Raw genomic sequence first — 25,836 nt, forward strand, 5'->3', positions numbered from 1 at the left:
CCAGTCACAGGCGGCTCTTGCTGCCCGGGAATGCGAGGAATTTTTGTGGAGCTGGCCTGACACCCGCTGGCCATCTGTGGTATTGCTCCCTACCACAGTCAAAGTTTATCTGCTTCTGTAACATGGAAATAAGGCCACCGCCACATGAAAAACAGCAAACAAAAATCCCTTAGACTGTGCACTGGTGCCCGGACAAACGTCAAATACACACCTATAAACAGAATATAATACTAAGTAGGCAAGTAAAAACAAAAGTATTCTTCAGAGTTTCCTCCCCATTGATTGCTGACTTCTTGATCACGGAGCCTTGCTCTGGACACACCTTGGGCTCTTTACACAAACCCTCATCCAACCTCTGCTGCTCCAAATGAGCAACTGCTCTGTCCTTCTTACTCTCTTCATCGCTCCAAAACTACCAGGACTGTGGCTGCAAGGGAGGACCTGCCCCATTTCCAGCCTCATTCTCCAGACGCTGCGGCATCTTTGGAAGACTAAGGCACAAACAGCTTAATCACCAGCTGGCTGGGACCTTGGCTTTGCAGATAAATAGTTGTAAGGATTAGAAAGTGCACAGAACTGTCAGTTGTCAGCTCTAAGGTGAGCATTAATTCTTTGAACCAGTCCAATTGCTTGCAGCTGCCGTACCCAAAAGGTTTCACACAGAGCAGCTGCTGGAAGATGACACAGGCAGAGGGCTCAGAGGACAGTGCGACCCAGCTGTCATACGACCACAGCCAGAACTCAGACCCCTGCTACCAGCTTGCTGCCCGACACTGGAACAGGCTCGCAGAATCTCAGTGTCCTGGAGACGCAAGAATGACCAAAAAACACTTGAAATCCCCCTCCTCTTCCTGCTGCCAGGTTCTCCCACAGCTCCACTCCTGGAACGGGTTTCTGGTGCACTGAAAGGGTGGACACAGGTCATACCCACCTTACAGGTACAATGAGGACTGGTGGCAGGTTTCCAGCGCCACCACTCCCCATACCCAAGCAGTGTCAACAGGACACTCAGCCTGCTCCTTGACCCCAACACAGGGCTCCTGCATCAGCTCCTGGAAACGCTGGGACACAGACACATGCAGGACCCTGCACAACCAAAACACAGCTGCTCCTTGTGTCACTCCATGCCCCAAAAGCTCAGCAGACCTTCACTCAGCTGAGATGCAACAGACCTTCATTCACATCCCTCCTTTGCCTGATTTGAAGCCTGCCTGCATAGAACATTAGTACCGGTTAAAATCTTACACATCACCTCAGCCTAATTTGGTGGCTTGTGTGAGTACAGAGCACAAGTGTTGGCATTTATTTGCACAGCATCTCAGAAATGAAATAAAAGCCCAGCTTTACAAGTTATTAAGACTCTACTTTACTGTCAGTTAAAACCCTCCAATGACTGGAAGCCTCCAACTGCTGCCCTTAGACGTCCAGCTCTCCGAAGACAGAAAATGTCTCTTCCAGCCTTGTCCATCACAATCCCCTACACCTCCAGGCAATGCTGCAACCCCCATGCAATCCCCAAGCAGTGGACAAAACAGCAGATAGAACTGAAACATATGGAGCTAAGAAACCAGTAATAGATGCTTTGCAGAACACTGTAACCTTTTAGGTTGTCTTCTTCCTTCTTTCTACAAAGAGCATTTCATCCTTCACCACCACCCTCAGCTACCTGAGGTCTCTCTCAACAAACACCACAGGACAGGTATTTGGTAAAGGAGATGTATATTTATTCACTTTACAAAGAGGGTGGTATTTAGTTGCAACAGCTCCATTTATAGACAAATATATTATTGTACATTATAGTGGTGAATGGCTCAAACCTTTACCTTGTTTTGCTCTTAAAAATGTGTTTGCACCACTTCAGCTTCCATTAGCTGAGCAAAGAGCTGTCCTTGTTCTGCCACTGAGAGATTAAAAATCTGTAATAAAGGTATAGCTGTGCGCTACGTATTCACAAGCGTTCACCTTCTCATTTTCCTGTGTTACTTTCCCCACCCAGTTGAACACAGTCTATTCTCTGGGTTAGCACTGAAATTATATACAGCCTCCATGAAAAGAAAATTAGGACAGTGATAGTTCTAATGTCCTTTTGAAGCACAAGAAAAGTCACCGATTCGTACATATAAAAGTCATGAGTTCAAATTTTTAAAAAAAGAAAAAGCCATTTTAAGTCAGGTTGGCACTTAGATAGTGCCAAGGCGTAACTAAACCAATGGAGGATGGGGGGAAATAAAAGAATTCCAGTAGAGAATTTAAATATTACAAAAATATCTTTTTTTTTCCTTTTCATTTTTTTTTTTTAAAAACGCAGCAGGATGCCCACTTGCTATTGCTAACTGAAGCATGGAAAGAAGGTATAGACCAGTTGACTTTGATCTTTGAATATTTGGAACAAATTCAATGTAAAGCTGAACCAAGTTTACCACACAAACAGCGGTGGCAGATTTATTTCACTTGAGATACAAATGCATGTCCACATGACAAGCATAATCTGACCATGAGGTGGAAGAAATGTTTCTATAAGTAAGCGCAGGGAAATAGGGCGAGAGAAGGCTGCCATGGTTAAACATTCTGGATTCGGAAATGCACAGTGCCCCACATGTGCCTCTGCACACAGGCTGTGCACCAGTCTGCACTCCCTGTATGCAAATATGGCACCTTTCTGCAAGATGATCCAGAATTAGAGAGGTTGGTGGCCCACTTGTTTAAACGGTTAAAATTACTCTTTTGTGCTGTTATTCTTCTTCACTTTCATTTTCTGGTTCCAAATCAGAATCACCGTTGATTTCCTTTTCAACAGTCATGTCCATGTCCTGTTCATCAGATTGCTCCTCTTTTTCTTCATCTTCATCCCAGTTTTCCTGAAGAAAAAATAAACAGGAATGTTTGAACCTTTGACAATCACAAATGGGAGAAGATCTGATCCAACTCCACTTACATCAGAGTCTCTATCTGCAATCATCTCATCATCTGAGCCTTCCTCCTCTGAGGATTCTGCAAAGAGAAAACAATTCCTCAGTCAGAAAAACAAACTCTAAAATGTCATTGTGCAAACAAAGCCCAACTCCACATGCTGCTAAATCTCCAAACCATGCTATTTCCATTCCAAAACTAATTCTACCTGATGATTAGGTTGATCAACATTAAATAGGAACAAGCCACTTCCATTACGATTATGCAGTATGAAGTTGCAGTAGAAATAAAGGCCAAATTGTAAGTGTACATGCACACACACTGACATCCACTACCCCGGCATCCTGCTGATCCAAATAGGAAAGTGTCTTGACTGTATCTACCTTAGCTGAAGGGCAGCTAACACTAGAAATTTGGGGTTGCCAGTTAAGCAGTATACTGAACTTCCCATTAACTGATTCCTTAAATTGTGAAGCAGGAATGGGAGGGAAGGAAAGAGAAGGAGGGGAAGGAAGGAACAACCAACTACAAGACGCCTGCATCTTTAACCACTGATTTTCCCGCTATGGACTTGCCACAAAAGCTCTCTACTTGCAGACCGTACACTAACAGATAAGCACATGAACATGATGAACGGCCATCAATTACCAGCCCTCACGTGAATTCAGGAGCTAAGCTACACATGGCATACAACACTTACCATCCTCATACACCAACTTTGCAGTCTGATTAACGTCAGCTACATCCTGAGCTTTTTCTGATGCTGCAACCTGAATGGAATTTGCAGATTAGCCTTAGATGCAACCATACGTTCCAGCCTTTAAGGTCAACAAAACTCATAACAATTCAAATGGAAGTCTGCATCGAGTTTAACACAGATTAATTCATTTGTAGTGTTAGTTTAACAGCCAAACAAGTATGAAGGACAAAGTGAAATTTTAGAGGTATCTGCTCTGAAGTGCCCCAGTACCTCCTATTTATTCCCCTTTAAAACTCTCATGGATTAGTGGATGCATTCGGCAGGAAAAGATACTAAACACTTTCGGTGGGCAGAGACTGACTAGACAGTCAATGAAGCGTACTGCTTTGAGCATTACCAGCATAGCTGTACAGCGGCTCTGTTAAGTTCCCGATGACAGGTCCCATCAGGTGTAATCACAACAGGAGGTCAAGTCTGCAAACAATACTTCTACACATCCCATGTTATTCAGTTGGGACTCACCTGGGTGACAAGAATGTAGAGTCTTCCGTGAAGACGGGAAAGCTTTTGCAAAGTTTTTACTCTGCTCTCCATTAACTGGTATAGCATTCCCAGCTGAGGAATAAGGTCTGGCAACTTGGGAGAAGAGAAGGACAAAGAAAAATGAAGCTGCTAATCAACACATCAGAAATGTCTGATTTTTAAATTTTAAACTACTTTTGTACATTTGGGGCAAGCAATCCTTGCTCACATTATTGCAGACAGAAGGGAGAGCTGCGGGTTCACAGAAACCACTTGCAGCCTGATCAGTTAACATTTAGCCATGTTTAGAAACACAACTACTTTCAAAACATGGCAATTCTTATACTACTTTTCCCTTCCACAGCCACTGCTGTAAAGCAGGTACTGAAGCACTATTCGGAAAGCTGTGTAAATGGAAACCAAATATACACCAACGTACAAATGCAGCCTCAGTAAAGTGTGCAAGTTGTGATGCACAGCAATCCTATAAAAAATGGGAGAAAGGATCAACAGTGACAAAATGCCTTTGTCTTAACCAAGCAAGTGTGCTTTATCTATCACTTGTCAAGCAAGGCTGGACAGAAGCTACAACATTACTTACTACCCTGCCAACTTGGCACACTTCTGCCCTATAAATCTAGTCATGCCCAAGACGGCCTCGAGATGAACATTACAACAACAAGGCAAATTTAGATCTACAAGATTTAGCAACGCAGGCTAGATTACTCTTTGACAGTAATTTTGTTCCCTAACTCTCACAGGTATGACATAACTTATCTTGGTTTGACTTCAGGATGACTATAATTATGTCACGAATGACTAAGACAAACAATTTATAACCAATGTGCAGCAATTTGGCAAAAGTGGCAGAAGTATAGCCTTCTGTACATTGATTTGGGCAATGCCATATGAGGAGAGCAGAAGACAGATTCCTGAAGGAAGAACACACATATATTTAAATATTTAAATCTAGTTTTAGTTACATGCATTAGCATTAATGCAAAATACTTACTGTGGAAAGGTAGGATGCATGTTGAGTAAAAACAGATTTCAGCCATCGAACCATTAGTGAGGCACTAGAAAAGAAAAATAAATTATATCAAAGAGATGTTGGCTGAGAAACATCCATTTCAAATTCTAGATGCTAAATAGTTCTATGGAAAGTGCTCCTCTTTCATTAGATAAGAACACAATTGCAGATGGAAATATAACAATTTCACTATCCAGATGGGATACTTATAGAAGTTATTTGTTAGGAAAAGAACAGACATTTAAGTGAGTGATTAAAACTAGACATATTCAGGGGTCTCTGTTCCTGATGTCTTTTATGGGAGGTTTCAATGAATAAAAGACCAAAGCATGCTACTTTTTTCTCTACCTATAATGAGGGAATTTTAATTTATTAAAAAACAAAACAAAACCAAAAAACAAACAAAACACACACACAAAACCAAAACAAAACACACACAAAAAGCCCACAACTAACACCTCAACACAATTAAGAACATCAAAGCTATCCTTATAACAATATAACAAGATGGGGTGGGCAGGGAAGATGACCTGGTTTTGTTACTGATTAAACACAACAGCAAGCCATGTCTAAATATATTTGATAATTAAACCAAAGAAGCTACTTTATTTTACATATTGATCAGGTCTGCAATGTCAATATTCTGGGTTTTCAGATACTTTCTCAGGGTTATATGCTCACTTCAGGTATCCTTTTCCCTTTCTAATTTCACTTCAGCCATCCTAGCAAAGCGCTGCCTTAATAAAAGTTCCTCTTGCACCCACCATCAGGTGAGATTTTTACCTCATGATGCTGCAGTTTAATTACAGTTACTATGGAAATGAATCACATAGATGGAGGGAGGGACCAGAACACACACACTAGAAAAGTCTCAGGTGAATTAAACTGTAGTTGAGTTGTCTCTCACCTGTATGGGTTGCCCTGCAATCTCTTCGTAAGCTGAAAGGACAAAAATAGTCAGCAGTAAGTGACAAACACATAATGAGTTTGAAACCACAACGTTACATCCATTTGACCGTCCTAATATTGCGACAGAAAGATCTCCAGGCATTTGAAGCTGGCTAGGATTAACCACCGCCAGGCTCCAGAACATGACATTGCTGGCTCTACACCCTATACATAGGCTGATAACTTGCAGAAGCTGATTTTCATTATTACAATAAAACTGGGACTCTTAACAGGCAATATATTCAGAGAAGCTTAAAGCTGGCAGGAATACATAGAAGGAAATCCCTTCGTTTATGTCTCTGTGTATCTGCTCAGTAGAGCAGCTGTTACAAGATGGACAAGTTGGGGAAACAAGTGAAGGTACTATCAGGCAAAGGCTGTTTCACAGAACAAATCAGCCTCTGGAGAGGACAGTTAAATGAAGATCTGTCCATCCACTGAGATAATGTACACTTGCACTTAGATCCTCTGACAAGGGTTCTAGGGAAGAAAGGCTGCACCTCATTAACATAAGTCTAACAAGGTGTCACAACATATGCTTCAATGAAGTCTAAGCACTCAGAACCAGGCCATCTGCATGATTCAGTTAAGATCAGTACCACAAATAAAAGTGAAATCTTACTGGTGGCAAACACATTAAAATACAAGAGAAATCTAACAGTTATCTTATAGAATGCCATTAGCATAACAAGAGCAACTCATCAATGTTTAGTTTAAACAAAGTAGTGTCTAGATAAGGCTAATCATTAAAATATTTCTGTCCAAACACATATTTTATTTAATACCACGGAATAAGCACTTCAGAAGCCAAATCCCTTTTAAAATTGTAACTGAGTGATGTTGAAAAGCTTAAATACACCAAACAAAAGAGGACAGAAATTGCCTCTCAGTTTTCAAGTGCTATCTAAACTCACTGCTTTAAGTACATATTTTATTTTTCTTTCTCTCACGTGAGTACCATATTTATGCTCATGCAACATGCTCTGGACAGTACTGCTAGTTCCATATTTTAAATTATCATCCATTTTAATAGTTTAAAAGACAAGGCAATGGTAATTTTTTGCCACAGACTAAACAAGGTGTAGCTTAACTACTTCTTTTTCCCACATAATCATTTAAGATACTACTACCTGATCTAATGCTCATCCTAGCATTGACAGTGGCACTTTGTCCTTTGGTCAAGCTTCAGTCAGAGAAGATAAGATCGTATAGAGATAAATTAAGAACAGTTTCTGTCCTGTAAAACTACCAAACCGATTTCATTGATAAAAATAGAAACACATATCCTGGACTTTCCCCAAATAGAACACAAACCAAATGTGGTTTGTATGACAGTACAAGAAACGTAGTCTCTCCTACCTCATGCAGCAGTGGAATGACAGCATGTATAGGCATTCTGGCTACTGTGTTCTTTATTACGTGTTCTTTCCTTGTGTTAAGTACTCTCTGTTAAAATGGAAAAATATGATCAGAGAATCATTCAGTTTTAATCTATATGAGCAATGAGCACCATCAAAAATTCCTGGCTTTAAATCTCTTTCCCTATTCCACCACCTTCGTATCCCAAGATGAGGACAACAAGTAAAAGAAGATTTACTACGCAAAGGAGTTCCATTTTTCTAGTCAGCTACAATTAACAATTAACAATTAACTTGATCTAAACATCTAAACCCACCTAAAACAATCCAGCATTGCCTCTAGCCCACCCACCCCATATTAGAAACAAAACATCACAGGCACATTAAAATTTCCCTCGCTATATTCCGTGCTTGACTTCTGTAAACACCCATCACCAGCATCTGCATCAAACAATTTCTGTTCAGCTTCAGATTCTTAAGAATTCACTTCCCTGCCCCAGACTATAATTTCCTCTTTGTCCAAGTGCAACAGCAAGCTTTCCAAGTGAAACTGTTGTCATCAACAGATTTTTCAAACAGTACCTACTTGGAAACCGCACACTCAGGAGACTAAGCACAGATCATGCTCCAGCTCAAACTAGAGAGATGTCTGCGTGAGTAACATTGCTTGTAAATCATCTGAACTGTGACGTAACAAATTTATCATAAACAGTAGCTCAAAGTTCATGGACTGACTCAGAAAGCAAGGCAGATAACAACAACAAAAAAAGGTAATACCGCTATTATAATTCATAATACCACTGCCTTGAGCGGCAAATCAGCAAAAAGCAGCTGGAAGAAATAACAGGTTCTCAACTGTTCAGCCTACCCAGCTTTCAGGAAGGCTCCTCACAAGTCCCAGTGAACAGATTCAACAGTATACAACGATCTTTTACCACTTACATTTAAGATTTCTGCATCGTTGCTTTCCAAGCCCTGAACCAGCAGTACCGCAAAGCTATCTGTTTGAGGAAGGCCACCTGGAGTTTTCACTTTGCTCACATCAATATCCAATGCCTCTAGGCGCTCCTCGATGCTCTCCTGGAGATGGTAAACAAGGGCAGTGCTGTTTCAGTGCAGTTTCTCAGGAACATCAGCTGAAAGCTAAGTACCTAACCCACAGCATTTCCTCTGATTCTGCTGGAAAATAGCACAAACCTTTGCATATTCTTTTCAATGTACTGACAGAGAATAGGCTGACGAAAAAAAGGGAGGATGAAGTTTTGACTGAAAAGCAGTAATACACCTTCAGCACAGAGAGACAGACACAAGTGTGTGACAAAGTTCTGTAGGAACATGGCAGAGCCACGGGCAGGGCAAGGCACACAGGGCTTCAACAGGGAAAAGGTTTTGAGCAGAGGGAAGTCTCTTTCATACAAAATGATGATATCATTAACTTTGCTTCCACACCAAACAAAGCAAGTTCAAGTTCACCTAAAGAAGTTCAACCATGATTTATGGTACTCGTTTCTCCGTTATTGCTGTGCTGAAAAGAGGAAGCACTTTACCTGTGACTCTCCCGGTTTCCTCTTGTTTTTCTTTTTTTCCTTTCCAGAGGATGGAGCTTTGACAGCTGTACTATGTCCTGGAATGCCAGGCACTAGAACTTTGGTGTCCGAGTTCACAACAGGCGTCTTAACCTAGTAGACAGGGATAACCACACTGGTAAGAATTGCTAGTATCTTGAGCCCTCTTCCAATTTAAAATACTGATTTGGGGACTCTCATGTACATGGTAAAACCAGCATGCCACAACCATTTTCTAGACATATATTTTAGAAGAATCCTAAATTTTTAAAAGCAATTAATAACCTCAAGGAAAACTCAGCTAGTTTTCATAATTAACTAAAGAAACGGCCTCTTTGGATTCACCTGTGAATCATTTTTCTTACAAGTTTGTTCCGTAACACTCACTGAACTAAATGTTTGTATCTAGCTACAAATAACTGGATGTTTGCTAGCAACAGACACCACATGTACTAATAGTCAGGCCCATAAACCACATGCAGATTAATTCAGCTTCCATTGGAAGGTAAGAACTGATCAAAACCAGCAGCACAATCTAGCAGTAAAAGTAGTTACTATTCACTTCAATCCCACCAGTTTTCTTCTAGGGATTGCCCAGATGCAGAGCTCTGTAGTCTGAATTAGAATATGATCACGATGACAGAGCAACCTTAGGTTATACCAAACAAGGTATGGCATATCCATCTTCAATGGATACAAAGGAGATTGAATTTTAAAGACAATATATTTAAAACCAAGCGCTCCCCAGATCCACAGAGGACGTAAGGGAGTATGCCAGTTCCAGATTATCAAGAATGCTACCTGCTACTTCCAGAACACTTCTTTAACCACAGTGCTTTTGAGCAGGCTCTTTTTGGAAGCATCTGCCCAAACTTCTGTACTTGTGAGAGTCCTGATGGGTGCCCACTAAAGTAACAGAAGTATAATCTACTACAGTAAGCAACACAACTTCCATATGCTGCCCGTAAAAGTAAAATAATTGTATTTTGTGACTCAAGAATTTTGCCATAGAACAGCAATGGTCTTAAAATACCCTTTGCTCACCACATTATCACTGACATTCACCCCACATGGCATGCTCAGACAGCCAAGAGAAATGCGTCTTCACTGGAATTCAGCTAAAAGCGAAACCAAGTTGGGTATCATCACCGCATGCCAGGGCGTTCCTACAGCTCTCACTGCATTTCAGCTCTGCTACCCACCAGCTCCAGGACAGAGGACTCAGCAAAAAACCCCACCTGGCTGATGGAGCACCAGATCCGATAGGTAACTTGAGGGTTAGAAAAACCGCGCTGTCTGCTCACTTCACTGATACTGCAAGCATTTCAAATCTTCAAGGCCTTGAATATGCACACTGAATAAGAACTTCGCAGACTGTCTCTAAACCCTCAGGGGATCCTGCACGAGAGAAAATGGTGGCAAGTGGCCTTTGTGGACACTGTTGCCATCTGAGGGTCAAGCTCACATTCTCAAGTGCCATATCCACGTGAGAGGAACACACGAAGGCCACCTCGAGAAAGAGCCAAAAGGACATGCCATTTAAGGCTCCGTGACATTTTATTTACACTCTCAAACTAAGCCACCCCGACTTCACCCCAAATCTTCAGGGTCAAAGAGGCTGTACAAACTGTTGGACTCGAGGGGAAGGACTAATCTCAAGCAGAAAATAAACCATCAGCCAGTCCTGTGTACCAAGCAGACCTGCTGAGAACAGGACTTGCTATGAGCTACAGGAGGGTTAACTGTGTGCGAGAGCGTATCAGGACACACGGCAGCCACGAAGCACACTTCACCCACACCTGCCTCGGTGCTACGGCCATCTGTAACTACCACTGCAGCTCTGAGCAGGTCTGTCCAGAAACCCAACCTCATTTCAAAAGAAAGCAGTGAATTCTACCATTTCCAAAGTAAAACAAGGAGCAAGAGAATCGCATTTCACACAAAGCTCACCTTTGTGAGAGCAACATCTGTTTTAAGCGACAACACTTTCTTGACGTCCCTTATCAAGCATATGTGGGATTCAGTAGTGTTCAAAGACTAGAAGGACAGGAACAAAACCAGTTAATATATTTGTGATTCATTATGCTACTGAAAGATGAGAGCAAATTCCAGAGGTAAAAAGTAGAATTAACTTTTCTTCGCTCCAGAACAGCAGCTGCTTTGTGGATCTGCTTTTTGTTGCCAGATCTCTATGCTATCCCAAGAAGCTCACATAGGTAAACTGAAACAGTATTAAAAATAGTTTCAATGGTCTCAGTAACAGCTGAAATGGTGAGAAAAGGAGGCAGTAACGTCAACCTGCATTTTAACTGAAAGAATGGAAGAATACAAATGGCTTTTCAAAACAGCTCAGGGGCAACAGCCATAGCTCCCAGAAATTGGGAAAGGAATAAGTATTTTTTTGTTACAAAATTTTAAAAAAGTAAAAAAAAAATAAAATAAAAAAAAAATCCCCTCCAAGAGCAGTATACAGTCCATATAACAAAATGCAAAACGTCTCCAGTAAGTTTTACATACCACTTTCTCTATGATGGGCTGTAAGGTGTTTCCATATACAAGCAGCAGAGACTGTTTGTCTGTGCAAAATGCAGCTGCTAGAATAGGGACTGGCGTTGGTGTGGAGTCCTCGTCACTTCCAGGCGTTGCTATCTGGATAGTACAGTTTGACGTTAAGGGTTTTTTGCAATAACTGAAAAAAAAAAAAAAGGAATGAAAAAAATTCCAAGAGGTTTAGCTTAAACACTTCAGTACCCTGTACATCTAAGCACCTTTCCTTAGCAGGTCCTCAGCAAACTCAGCCAGTTTATACCTTCCACAGATGACTAAGATGAGGCACACACACAAAATCTTGGCTAATCAACAGAACACCGAAGCTAGAATCTGGTTTGTGAACAGATACAAGAGCTTAAAGGCCGCAGCACGACTAGACTAATTCTACCTGACAGTAATCCCAGACCTTTCCCAAAGACACCCTCAAGACAAATACTAACTTACCCATTTAAGATATGTTCAAATAAATGCAACTGCCCATCTCTGCACACAACTGCTAACTTCACAGGCTGAAAGAAAGCACAGTAAAAGGTCTTAATTAGATCAAAGGACAAGGCTCCCATAAGTACAGGACATCAAGAGACAGTTGCATGGCTATGATCCAACTTTTTGCAGTAACTAAATTTATTACAGAGATTGATGTGACAATTAAAAATTGTTGAACATAGTTGTTTACAAACTATTGCTCCTACCTCTTCTTTGACTTCTGATACAGTCAGGTCAATAAAAGTTGGCTCATCTGTTACTGTGAAAGACATCACAGCGTTCTTTTCTTTCCTATCTGATCTGATCTGCCTGGAAGACACAAACAGTACACATTATTTACCATAGCACAAACAGCACCCTCTGCACCTAAAAAGCACTATAACGCCTATAAATTACCAGCAACTGTGGCAGTATCTACCCCACTCAAAAATACTCATGCTGTAATTTCAGCTTTCAGATTAATAAGTGTTCTAAATTCCAAGTGCAAATTAACTCCAAAGTGAAATTTAGCAAGAAAACTCTGCATAAACCTCATAGCAAGTACAAAGAACCCTATTACACAGTATGTTCATAGCATACACTAGCAACTCAAATGGCAACTGGAAGCATGCTCAGATACAGCCAAGGAAATTCAGGTCTTCATTCAACAATCAGTGAGTTGAAACCACCACTTCAGAGATCATCACTGCATTTTTCCAGAGTGCTCCTTCTGTTTAATCAGAGTTCAGAACATACTTATTGAGTCTATCCTCCATATTGACCATAATCGAAGTTACAAATTATGAAAAGCTTACATACCATACACTCAGTAATCGGTCATGTATAGCTCCAGACAAGAAATAAAGACCTGTAATTCCATCAAAAGGCTTGTTTTCATTCATAGGTTTCACTGTGGTAAACATTAGTGATGACACTGATGTAGCATGGCCTGTGAAATGCTAAGAGAAAAAGAAGCAGCATTCAACGTTAGGAAAGATTCAAGTGTTACTAAGTAAACAAGTACATTTCAGTGAGTTTTTTACTAGTGATCAGCTTCCTTGCATTTCAAGGAAATTTCTTCTGACCCTCAAGATATTTATAAGAATTTTAGAAGTTAAATGGGGGAATCAAGGCAAATTCACTGGGACTACTTCCATGCAAAAGATATCACATTCACCGGTACTGCTGTCACTGTCAGAAAGCACATGTTTTTTCTCTTCCATGTAATTTTACACTTCAACTTATACAAGCAAAGTAGATTCACAGTTTTGTTCTCAACTATAAGATGAACACACAGCTCTGCTGACACACTTAGGCTGTAAAAATCAGTTCTTCAATCTAGTTTTGTAAATAGTGGTTTTGGTCACCACAGAATGTGGACATACATGGTAGTTGCCACATGCCAGCAAGTCCACAGTAACAGCACGTGTGCTCACTTACCCGACAGCAAGTACCGGGAGATCCAGAGGCTTGCTGTGTCCCACCTGCTAGTGGGCAAGAGAACATGGCTGCATGCATGGAAAAGCTAAAACACAGTAATTTGCTCCTGTCTGAGCCATGTTCAGGAAACAACAAGGAGTTCACTCCTATGCCTTCTAACTGTTTCAACAGCAAAACTGATAATACCACTAGTTACGTGAAGTTTAGCTAAGAAACCTGAAGGCTTCAAGGAGGGACTTGTTAAAAGTCAGGGAGCTCACACACAAACCCATGCCAGTAGTAATTAACTCTGTGACAAACGGAGTTCTCCTGCGAGAAGGGTATCAGAGAGGGACCCTGTGAAACACACAGCATCCATCCTCCCACCACAGGCTTGCGAAAGGGTGCTGGTAGCGTGCTCAGACACAGCCAAGGAATTTAACGTCCTCATTCAATTCTCAGCAAGTTGAAACCACACTTGAAGTATCATCACAGCAGCAGCTTCCAGCAACCCCAAAACTGCCAAGTGTCTCCTCACACCCAGTGAAATCTTCTGATGTTCTATCAGGAAACAGTACATACGTAATGTCACCCGTCAAGAAGAATATATTTTTTTGCATTTAGTTTAACAAAATTACTTACTCTGTAGACTTCTTTGGTCTCCAGGTCCCACAGTTTTATAGTTCTACCAGCTGACAGCAGCATTTTCCCATCTGGACTGATGCATAGAGAGGTGACACTGCTATTGTCACCTTTCCACTTGCTAGAATTTGGATGGAGGGTTTTTGGACAAAGGGAGAAAGATGGAGAAATAGAAAAAAATATATTTATTAGCATAATCTCAAGATGCACATCAACCATGCTAGAAAATTTAAGGCCAAAATTATTACAAGAAAAAAAATCAAGTAGTTAAAGATGAGGTCAAAGCTATTCTGCTTCTGCTTCTCTCCTTCAAATTAATTTACACAAAAATATAACAACTCAAAAATGTAAAGCTATTTAATACTGAACAACTGTTGACTTTTTTTTTCTTAATATTTGCCTACTGTGCTCTGAATTCCTCTCTCAAAGTTCTCTGCTACTCAAAATAGGGTAAGAGGAGACATACCATCACAAGACTTCTCTTTGCCCCATAATGCAAAAAGCTTACACCAACCCATTCAGAAAGGCATTCTTAACACTAAAATTCAGAGTTTCAACGCCCATTCGGTTCCTGGCCCTCCTCCCAAATCTGTCAACGATACTGACAATAATAAACTTTGCCTTAAAAGTCTATGGTTCAAAGCACTACTTATTAAAACCAAAAAAAGGAAAGATGCTGTCATGAAAACCCTGCATCTGATTTGAAGGAGTCTAAGCACTAGTCACTTCTCTCAGAACAAAACTGCAAGGAAAACATTAACACAAATCCTTTACAGTTAGGAAGTACCCTGCAACTCATTACATTCTGACTGTAAACAGCTTCCCTAGAAATACTTGAAATAACTTTCACACACCCAAGCAGCACCACTCCTGTCTTCCAAAACAGAGCTAATTTGCTGTATCACTTTTGATTAGATATCATAGAACCTCAAAGTTTTACTGCCTACAAACTTCACAAACATTACACCTTACAGAGGGTATAACAAGATTTTGTATTCTCTTCCAAAGAGGTCAGGACTAAGAATTTCAAACCATTTAATAATGTGAACCCAAGAAAGTAACATTAAGTGTACCAAAAAGACTAGTCTAAACTAGACTGCAGAATCTGAAACACGGCAAAAATCCATTAGTTTTTACTTCGGATAATTTTACAGGAAAGAGTTTTTAAACAGGGTACCATGAAACAAATAACTGTACAGAATGCTTCTTATTATTCAGAGTATTTAAGAAATGAAAAAGCTACAACCAGAAAACCAAGAAGTAATCTGGAATGTTTTAGACTACGTCTTGCCTCTTCAGAAACTCTTCCCCAACAGCGTGTCCCTCCAGCCAGCCAGCGGTTTCAATGTGGGCTGCACAGACCTCCTGAGTTGGTTCCACACACTACTTCTACAGTAATTAAGAAAGTCAAGCCTAAAGCCCCACGGTTTCAGTTCCCCATCTAGCAATTCATACCTCTATAGGAAAGTGTCTAGAAGCCTGTAAACCAAAAGAAGCTGAATACCAGTTCCCTAACCCAGGAGCAACCATCCTGAATTCTGTGGGATACGCAAAGATTCATTTCCAGGTCCTGACAACTGTTGAAGAATGCAGGCAATCTCGCATGTACACTGGGCATGAGCAATTATTTTGGATAGTTTTTTCCTTCTAGTCTCAGGAATTTAGGTAAAATTGTAGATAATTGTTTTCTACTCTTCCCAATTTCATTTACCTCAGGTGTGACTCATAATACCACCAGAGAAAAATTTCAGGTAAAGAGCACAATATTATATTGCTGGTGTACTTTTAATGTATATGCTCCGGGAATTATTTTTTGTTTCCATCTTTAAAGAATAGAATGCCTCTAATTACCTTTTATAACCACAGCCACCAAAAAAGCAGTGGTACAGGACAGGGGCAGAGGGGAACACCCAAGATGAAGCAGGACAGGAAAAATTCTCACATTTCCTGAGAAAGCAGCATGACTGGGACCCATCTCAAGTACTTGTATGTGAACATACACACTATGGAATGCAAACAGGGAATCAGATGTCCATGGGTAGCAGTTGACTGGAAGCTGGCAAACACTGTCCCAATCTACAAGAAGGGCAACAGGGATGACCCTGGCAACAACAGGCCTGTCAGCCTCACTTCTGTTCCTGACAAAATCATGAAGACTGTTCTGGGAGTTATTGAAAAATATCTGAACAACAACACAGTCACTGGTTCCAGGCAGCACGGGTTCATGAGAGGAAAGTCCTGCTTAGCATACTTAATTTCGTTCTAGGACATGGTTACCCACCTAGTTGACTAAGGGAAGCCTGTCAATGTGATATTTTTGGATTTCAGCACAGTCTTTGATACTGTCTCTCACAATATCCTCCTGGACAAGATCTCCAGCACACAGCTGGATAAACACACAGTGCAGTGGGTGAACAATTGGCTGATGAGCCAGGCTCAAAGGGTTCTAGTAAATGGGGTTACGTCGGGCTGGTGACCGGTCACTAGTGGAGTTCTGCAGCGATCCACCTTAGGGTCAGCGCTCTTCAATGTCTTTATAAATAACTTGGACTCAGGACTTGAGGGAATACTAATTAAGTTCGCCAATAGCACAAAATTGGGACAAGCTGTCAACACTCTTGAGGGCAGAGAGGCCCTGCAGAGGGATCAGAACAAAGTGGAGAACCGGGCAATCACCATGAAGCTCTACAAGGGCAAGCGCTGGATTTTGCACCTGTGACACGGCAACCCTGGCTGTACATACAGACTGGGGAACAAGATGCTGGAAAGCAGCTCCACAGAGAAGAATCTGGGGGTTCTGGTCAACGGCAAGTTGAACATGACTCAACAGTGTCCTGGGCAGCCAAGAGGGCAACTGTGTCCTGGGTGCATCCAGCACAGCATTGCCAGCCAGGCAGGGAGGCAATTGTCCCGCTCTGCTCTGCACTGGTGCGGCCTCACCTGGAGCTCTGTGTGCAGTTCTGGTTGACACAGGATAAAAACATATAAAGCTACTAGAGAGTGTCCAGAAGAGGGCCACAAAGTTGGTGAAGGGTTTGGATGGGAAGCTGTATAAGGAGCAGCTAAAGTCACTTGGTTTGTTGAGCCTGGAGGAGACTGAGGAAAGACCTCATGGCAGCTACAGCTTCCTCACAAGGGGAGAATGAGGGGCAGGCACTGACATCTTCTCTCTGGTGACCAATGACAGAACCCGAGGGAATGGCAGGAAGATGTGTCGTGGAGGTTTAGGTTGGACATCAGGAAAAGATTCTTCACCCAGAGGGTGCTGGAGCACTGGAACAGGCTCCTCAGAGAGGTGTCACGGCCCCAAGCCTGACAGTGTTCAAGAAGAGACTGGACAACACCCTCAGACACATGGTGTGAACTGTGGGGTTGTCATACGCAGGGACAGGAGTTGGACTCACTGATCCTTGTGGGTCCCTTCCAACTTGGGACATTCTATGATTCTGTAACTCACATAGTATCCTTGCAGGTACAAGTGGAAATACACAGACTGAACAGATGGACTCTAAGCAGGGATAAGATCTAGCTGGATCATTGAGTTGCAATCAGTGGTTTGAAGTCCAGCTGGTAGACAGTTACTGGTGCCACACACTAAGGACATCCCAATACTATTTAATATCCTCAGTATCCCCAAGTCTTCATTAATGACCTCAAAACAGGAGAGAATGCATACAAAACAAGTTTGCATTCAATACCAAATTAGGGAGAGCAGTTGATACGCTGGAGGACAGGGCTGCTACTCAGAGGCATCTCAACAGGCTGGAGAAACAGGCAGCCAGAATCTCAAAGCTCCAAGAAAATGTTAAGTCCTGCACCTGGGATGGAAAAATCCCAGCACAGGCTGGGGACAAATGGCTAGAAAGCATCCTTGCAGAAAAGGAGCTTGTGGTCCTCATAGTCAAGTGTAACATGAGTAAGCAGGTAGTCCTTGTGGCAACGAGGTTAAGCGCATACTGAACTGCATTAGCTACAGCGTAGTCAGCAGTAAAGTGATTGCTCTCCCCTGTGCAACACTTCTGAAGCTGAATCTGAGCATTATGTCCAGATTGGGGCAGTAAAAGAAAGTCACTCACATAGTGGAGTAGATCCAGTGGAGAACCACAAAGGCAGCTCAGGGGCTAAAGCATGTCAAGTAAAAGGAAAAGGTGAGGAAACTGGGTGTGTTCAATCCTAAGAAAAGATGGCTAGGGAGAGACTTTACAGTCATCATCTGGGTCTCAATACAACCTAAGGATGCATCTCTTTTCTAGGGAAATCAGAGCTGCTATTGATGATGGGCTGTCTGCAGTGCCCACAACATCTTTAACAAAACTGATAGAGCTGCTATAAGAATAACACCACAGTGGGAACATTACGAAAAATAAAACAGCATTAGAGAAGGGTCAAGGTGCTGTCAAACACTAGGCTTTTATGGAAGATAACCAGGATCATGAATAGAAATCTTAGTTTCTTCTTTAAAGTTTAAAAGGTTTGACTTTATTACAAAAGAAATCAAATGCCTACACCAGACATCTCACTGCTCTGCACTTAGCTCTATTTTGTTCAACAGTATTTTCAAGAGTAGCAGCCTGCTCAGACAGCCAAGTGGAACTGTCCTCACTGCAATCAGTAGTGAGCGAAACCAAGTGGGTTATCATCACAGCAAGGCCCTTTGAGCAAAGTCAGGTGCATGCAACCTGTTTAACTGGTATAAGGTTTTTCAATATCTGTTCCCCCATATTTCCAAGAATATTTTTTAGAATTTACATTTTTTGGCATCACAAAGGTGACTGGAAGCCCACGACCCACTACAGTTAGTATGGAGGGACCAACATCCCTCTCAGCAGTTACTTGTTTCATCTAGTCTTTCCAATACACAGAGGAAGAAACCCGCCTATGAATTACTCTTTTATTCATAAAAAAAAAAAAAAAAAAAAAAAGTCAAATCTTAGAAAAATAACAGCCAACAGACAATTTTGTACAGTGGGCATGAAGCCTGGAAAGCAGAATGCAGCACCTCCAACAGGGCTTCACTGAAACCTGTGAAGGAGAAAATACACAAAAGCAAGTACAAACGAATCTGACCAAAAAACAGCATCACTTACCACTTTACTTTGCAGGTCTGTGTGTTCCATTCCACAATGTGTTTGTCCTCTGAACAGCTATACAAGCAGCAGTTGTCCTGATGCCATCTCACACAGTTTACTCTATTGTCATGACCACCGTCCTACAAAAGGTAAAATGGTCAACTCATTAATAAATGAGGAAGTCTTGACTACTGAGTCTTCCCCACAAACAATGTGAACGAGCTGCTCTTTCAAGAACTAAATTTAAATATTTGGCAAGGTGAAGAGTGTGGTTTTAAAGACCAATATATATATACAGCTACAGAAGTTAAAGACACTTCGTATTTTGATACATACACATAAGTATTTGAATTAATTCTTGTTCTAGCACTTCAGAGTTAACAAAAAAACCCTGTTGAATCAGCACCAGCCAGCTCAGGCTACTCCCAAAAGCATCACAGCAAATCAGCTTTGAGCAACACAAAATACATCACAGTAAGACATTCTGTTCAATAAACACAGGTGAAAGTGACAGCTTTTATTCTATTCTTTTAATTTATCCTATCTATAAAAAAAAACAAGCACTCACCAAATAATATCTGCTATCCTGCTCCTATAGAAGAGCAGCAAGTGTTTTCAAAGCAACTGAAACTATACATTTCAACCCAAAACTCCTTTATTTTGTTCATAGTTTTCAGGCATAATGACAGCTTTTCCATAAAACAGAGGTGATATTCGTTAGCTAGTGTCACTTGCACATATGATTTTAAGAAGTCATTGCTTTCTCTAAATTCATGTATATTTATCGCTCTACATACAACTAACAGTTTAGAAGCAAAAGTATGCCCAAGTATGTCAAAGTATTGCACAAAGTCATTCATATAGATTGAATTCACTTACTATGTAATTTAAGACTGAAAACAAGGTACTCAGGAGTAACAGGGAAGTTATCAATGAGAAAGGCAAAACAAAAATCAGCATATCTCATTCAAGAAAGATGATGTGCTGAGAGAGCTCAAAAGCTTCCACACGGGAGGCAAGTTTACAGATGAGTCCAGCACCACAACACCTTCCCAAGAGTCAATGAGTACTTCGATCCTGTCCTCCTCTCCCACAACACCCTGCAGGAACTGAGGCTACCACACTGCCACAGAGAACTTAATTCTACAGTTAGGCATTTCATCTTTACTGTTACATTTAATGCAAAATAACAAATCCATGCATAATGTTAAGATACTGCATTAACTTCAACACCAAGATTTCTCAACACGTACATACTGCCAACAACAGAAGAAGGACCACTTGAAGATTCTGAAGCACCTGAATTACTGCACCTCTATTCATATACAAAGCTATTGAGAAAAAAAAAAAAAAATCTAAATAATTAGGTTAAATTATTCCATTTTTGAGCAGCAGAAAGAACATCCTAAACTGACTGAAACCATCAGTATTTGGTAGCATGTGATGAAGAGTGTATTACTTACTAGTTTGCTCTGTAATTCTCCTTTTACTGTGCTGTACAACAAAATGCTACCAACTGCTGTACCAATAGCCAGGATATCTAACTGCTTGTCCACTTCTGCAACTTCAGACTTCCGTTTTTTCCTCTGGGGGCCATCCTGGAAAATCAGAAAACAGAGACAACATGATATTAACTAGTCTGACCAGCTAATCTCAGTATTAAAGCACAAGGGAAAAAAAAAAAAAACCTTCTGTACGTCTGAGACCCAGTCAGACAGCACAAACTCTGCTAAGAAACAAAATGAAGACACTGAAGCACGCAGCAACCTAGAGACTCATCTTGTACCTCCATGCACAAGGTAACGAAGTTGCTATGAGTCACTTGGAAACATCTGGTGGAGGCCATTTTGCTGGCCTAGCTACCACATACAGGAGGCAAAAAGACACACTTAAGCTTTTCACAGAGTTTGTGTCCCAGAGGCAGAGGTAAAGCTTAACACAATCTGAAGATTTCATCCACAAAATGGAAACGCTTGAGAATGATCAGTTTATTTTTTCTCAAAAGCTATTCGGTAGTCTTGCAAATACTAAGCACTCTTAATGCCTCTTAAAAAGAAAGTTCTACCCTACTCTACAGAGGGAAGCAACCAGGACTCAAAGCAAGGTGCTCTGCCCAAGTCCTATCAACAGTATCAGAGTTCCTCCTTCCATCAGGCAGTTCTTCAGCCATGGCTGTCTTGCTTTGTAAGTGCTATAAACCACGTCAAGGAGGGATTTCACTTCATCTCTCTTAATCAAAAATGGGTGAAACACTGCACATCACTGTGAAGGGAAGAAGGAATAAAACGGGCTCTTGAGCATCTGAAACTAAAAAGAAGGCAGAAGAGGCCACTTCATTTATTCTCAATGAGTAAATCCCACATAATTAATCACAGACACAGAGATTTAAAAAAAAGTCAAAGGACTTCTGAATATAAGAAAAAACATCCCTCATGCTACTGATTAGTTTTTAAATTGGACTTGGGTAAGTCTCCTTACATTTGTTATGTCACAGCAAAGCATTCTCTCCAATTCAGAAAAAGAAATTAAATTATACAAAAGCTAACACTTCCTCTACACAACAGATACATTTGCACTGATGAGCAGCCAGAAGAAGACAAATGAGACTGATCAAATGTGAGCAGTCAGCTCTGTGCAAGCTCCATGTGGTGTAGCTAATGTGTCATACAACAGACATCACACAGAAAACGTAAATAATTTTTACTCAGGTGCAGAGATACACTGACAATCAGGATTTTGGAGTTTTCACCACAACTAAATTTTAGAAGTTTAACAGTAGGGGATCAATACTTTGGCTCTTTGAAGTCGGACTTTCTTTTCCTCTATATTTGACACAGACAACATCTTCTGCAAGGGAAAGTGTTTTAGTTTAGGCTAATAAATACCAAAATGTCACAAAGATACTTTTATACCAAAAGCAGGCTCTTGAGAAAAGAGATTACATTGCTTTTTGCAAGCATTTGTTTAGGCTTCACCTTTCTTGGTTAAAAAAAAGTGTTTATAAAATATTATGAAAACATAGGTGCTGAGAAACCATAAAAGTCACAAAGCACCACCAAATAAATCAAACAGGTTTTAAGACAATACATGAGAAAAGACTCAACTAGTTAAATTTTTGGCAGCAATGCCAACTAAGCTATCTTGAAACTGCTGTCTGACATGGAAAGACAAGGGCCACATCCAGTGGAGATTTAAGTACAGTTTATGTGTTTTCTGGTACTTTTCGATCTCTTTACGTAGTCTTACTAATTACGTCTCGCACTCCCAAGACTGCAAAGCAAAATCACAATTAAGAACAGATTTTATTCTCTTCCCTTGCATAAATCTTTTAACTAAAATTTGCACCCTCCACTTCAGTTTGTTATGGCCAGTTTCTCTTGGAAGAACCCAAAGGTGTAACAAAATTTCCACTTAAGTCCACAGTTATTTCCAGTGTCAAGAAGAAAGCTAGAGGCAGTGAAAGTTTCTCCAATTACTTTTTCAAATGTATTTCTTTACTGACCGCCCTTTATCAGAATTATTATTGGGGTATTTTGTCAGAAATTTTTGCACGAAAGAAATGCCAGTGGAAAATCCAGACACCTACTAATGTTGGAAATTATTTGAAAAAACACCCCAAGAACTAAAAAAAATAAAATTAAAAAAAAAAAAAAAAATCACACTTCACTGCCCTGCATTAGGTTAGTACATAGACTGCCAGTTGCAGTAGAGATCCATGTGGGATTCACCTGTGGATCAGGGTCTTAAATGTTAGAGCATCTCATTTTCATGGATAGGAGAGGGGAGCTGAAGTATACCAAGTAACAGCTTACTTTTGATTTTTTTTTTCTCAGATTCATGGAAGCTCTAGCTTATTTAGAAATCCTTCAACTTTGACTGAAAAAACACAGTGTTTTAATGAGAATAGATGATTAAAAGAAGTTATTTTAAATGGGACTGTGTATATATTTTTCCATAATGTTCTTACTTGAGTAGGTCAGTCACTGAGACTGTTTTTTGTTGTGTTTTTTTTCTTTAAAAAAAAAAAAAACATGATAGAAATCCGACCCCTGCTGCTCATGTGTGAAGTAAAGCACTTAAAATACCAAAAAGGGGGGGAAGCCTCGAGAGTCTTGAGAGTTGCAGATGACAGAGCAGTTGCAACTTATTACAAAGAAAGTAGGAGAAGGTATTTTGAAAGTCAGTGGTCCACATACTTGGGCACAAGGCAGCACTTCATGGAGCAGGAGATGGTGAACACTGCAAGCAGGAAGTGCTGACACTACGAAAGCACGTGTGCAGGGAACATCCCAGTAAGTCACCTCGGCATTAGCAATTCCAGCGCCTACAGTTCAAAACTTAATTTCTAATATTCCCCTGTAACACATGGACTTCAATTAACATGGCAGCAGTCCAAAACATTAGGTGTAACTTGGCCCAACATCAACTACAAATATCTACTGGCACAGTTATACTCCTGGACACCACATACTAGCACTACCTGAACACAACATACTAGTACTACCTAGAGAGACGTCAACTCTCCAGGACTAAAAAAAAAAAGACGGGTGGGGGGAAGACTAAATAATGCCAGAAAAACCACATTCAATAAAATCTATTGGGCAGAACAGCTTTAGCTCTCCGGTCGATGGAGAGATCAATGAATTACAGAAGTTTATGGCATAACTCTTCCAAGAAACGGTGTGTTTTCCAGCTCCACTTGAAAATGTACCAACGTTCAAGCCGCAGACAGCATTCAAACTACTAGAATAATTAGAAAACATTGTGATGTAGCCAAACGCTGTCTGATTAAGTCTGTTTTTCATACAACTCTAAACCAGGTTAAAGTGGAGCATCTGTGGCCTTTAGGGTGGGTCTCTAGAAAAGGGTTACTAAAGGCACTCAGAAGTCTCCTGTTCTTGACTTATGGCACCACAGCAGTGCACTATGTTAAAGTTTTATTTCACACAGGATATATTAACCCCATTTTCACATGCCATTTTCAGTTTAAGAGTGAAGAACCACCATCACAGCCCTGCAATTAATGCATGCATCCTTTTTGCTTCAAAGTCACATGACAAATGAACAGGTTAAGACCAATCTAAAACTAACCCTTTCTGCCATATTCTTCAAACCTTCTGGGAGTTTTCAAAGTTCAGGGACTAAGCTGCTCAAATGAGGAAAATGAGACAATACTGTCTTCCTTTGGATTAGCAATCTCTATATTAAGCATTTTTAAATACCTCTTACAGTATTTCAAATAAACAAAATTGTTGATATACCAAAATGCATTTTTAAAAGCCCTCCCAACTTCTTATGCTAAAGGAGGTGGGTTTCACATACTTTATCCAAAGAATACATTTTTTCCTCAGGAAATGGTATGTTCTAGCTAAAGATGAAGTAGCATTACTTTAACATAAAGAGGATGCAAAGGTACCTTACTGTGTAAACTCCAGGTATTTTCAAGTTCAGTGTTCACCTGAGGTTACGTTAAATAAAATAAATTCAGGATGGAGAACATGGGAGCCCTCTGATGTGTGCTCTGAATAAAGTTACTGAATACCTTCTTGCAGGATTCTTGAGCCTGGGAAGACACACCACAGACAGCATAGCAGCCTGCATGGAAATCAAAACCCATCTGGATGCCTTCCTGTGCAACCTCTTCCAGGTGTTCCTGCTCTGGCAGCAGGATTGAACTAGATGAACTTTTGAGATCCTTTCCAAATCCTAACGTTCTGTGATTCTGTGAAATACCTCCAAGGGTAAGGAAGAGTGGAGAGACGCTGCCTGGGCTGTGAACTGTAAGATAAGCAGACGCACAGCAGCCAACCTGCTCTGTAGCATCACCTTTCAGATCAAGGTGAGACGTGCCGTGGGGTACCATACCTTGTTCCTTCAAGGAAGGCTTCTTCCATGCAGGTTATATGAAAGATAATGATTTTACTCAGTCAGTGCTTCTGTTGATAGTCCCTTTCTTTAAGAAAAAAATAATAAAGCCTCCAATGCCACTTCCCCAGCCAAGAGGCGAAATTTGCCTTGCGAAGAGCAGATTCCCCCCACCCCGCTGGACGTCACACGTGGACAGGCGTCGTGCGGGGGAGCCGTGCCTGAACCCTGCGGAGCTGCGGTCCTCCCCATGGGACCCTCATCCCGTCCCGGCACCGGGACACGGCATCTCCGCTCCCCGGCCACGCCGACCCCGCCACATGGCGCCGGGAGGGCGGGGTGAAGCCGAGCGGCCCACGGCCACGCGTCGAACCCACACGGGCAACCGCCGTCCCCTAACCCGCCCTTACACTCCCCCTTCCCCGATGCCCCGCTCTCCCTCCACACCCCGCCCGTACCTTGCTGGGGGGCGGGCGTCCCCCCGGCGGGGCCCAGGCCAAGCACGTACAGGCAGCGCTGAGGTGGGCGGAAGGCACGTACTCGTGCTGCAGGCGGCTGCCCGCCGTCTCCCACACCCGCAGCCGCCCATCCGGGTTGGAGATGGCGAACAAGCGGCGGTCGCGGGGGGAGAACGCGCAGAGGGCCCGCGCCGCCGCCACCGCCTCCCCGCCACACGCTGCCGCCGCCATGGCGCTCCCTGACCGGCCTCTCTGCGCCGGCGCACGCACCCGCCGCGTGCTCGCCCCGCGCGCCTGCGCCGCGCGCCGGGGTGACGCCAATAGGCGTCACCCCG

General features: G+C 41.6%; 1 protein-coding gene and 4 non-coding genes across 5 annotated transcripts; all 5 read right to left on the bottom strand.

The window, feature by feature from the left end:
• Positions 1 to 1,702: 1,702 nt before the first annotated feature.
• Positions 1,703 to 25,808, bottom strand: LOC102091817 (WD repeat-containing protein 43). Its single transcript, XM_065058733.1, has 18 exons — positions 25,502 to 25,808; positions 20,642 to 20,776; positions 19,197 to 19,318; positions 14,110 to 14,230; positions 12,868 to 13,007; positions 12,276 to 12,378; positions 12,028 to 12,092; positions 11,551 to 11,722; positions 10,984 to 11,070; positions 9,016 to 9,147; positions 8,411 to 8,548; positions 7,470 to 7,556; positions 6,070 to 6,101; positions 5,145 to 5,208; positions 4,133 to 4,246; positions 3,611 to 3,680; positions 2,936 to 2,991; positions 1,703 to 2,858 (listed from the first exon to the last, which is right to left on the bottom strand). Exons 1-18 carry the CDS (start codon positions 25,730 to 25,732, stop codon positions 2,733 to 2,735), a joined length of 1,995 nt encoding a protein of 664 aa, XP_064914805.1. The 5' UTR covers positions 25,733 to 25,808; the 3' UTR covers positions 1,703 to 2,732.
• LOC135579267 (small nucleolar RNA SNORD53/SNORD92) lies at positions 10,109 to 10,187 on the bottom strand. Its single transcript, XR_010471989.1, has one exon. It is a non-coding gene; the product is annotated as a small nucleolar RNA SNORD53/SNORD92 (small nucleolar RNA).
• LOC135579269 (small nucleolar RNA SNORD53/SNORD92) lies at positions 12,677 to 12,760 on the bottom strand. Its single transcript, XR_010471991.1, has one exon. It is a non-coding gene; the product is annotated as a small nucleolar RNA SNORD53/SNORD92 (small nucleolar RNA).
• Positions 13,883 to 13,965, bottom strand: LOC135579270 (small nucleolar RNA SNORD53/SNORD92). The gene has a single exon (XR_010471992.1). It is a non-coding gene; the product is annotated as a small nucleolar RNA SNORD53/SNORD92 (small nucleolar RNA).
• On the bottom strand, positions 18,681 to 18,757 carry LOC135579268 (small nucleolar RNA SNORD53/SNORD92). Its single transcript, XR_010471990.1, has one exon. It is a non-coding gene; the product is annotated as a small nucleolar RNA SNORD53/SNORD92 (small nucleolar RNA).
• Positions 25,809 to 25,836: the final 28 nt, after the last annotated feature.

This window comes from Columba livia, chromosome 3 (assembly GCF_036013475.1).
Source record: "Columba livia isolate bColLiv1 breed racing homer chromosome 3, bColLiv1.pat.W.v2, whole genome shotgun sequence".
Lineage (NCBI taxonomy): Eukaryota > Metazoa > Chordata > Aves > Columbiformes > Columbidae > Columba > Columba livia.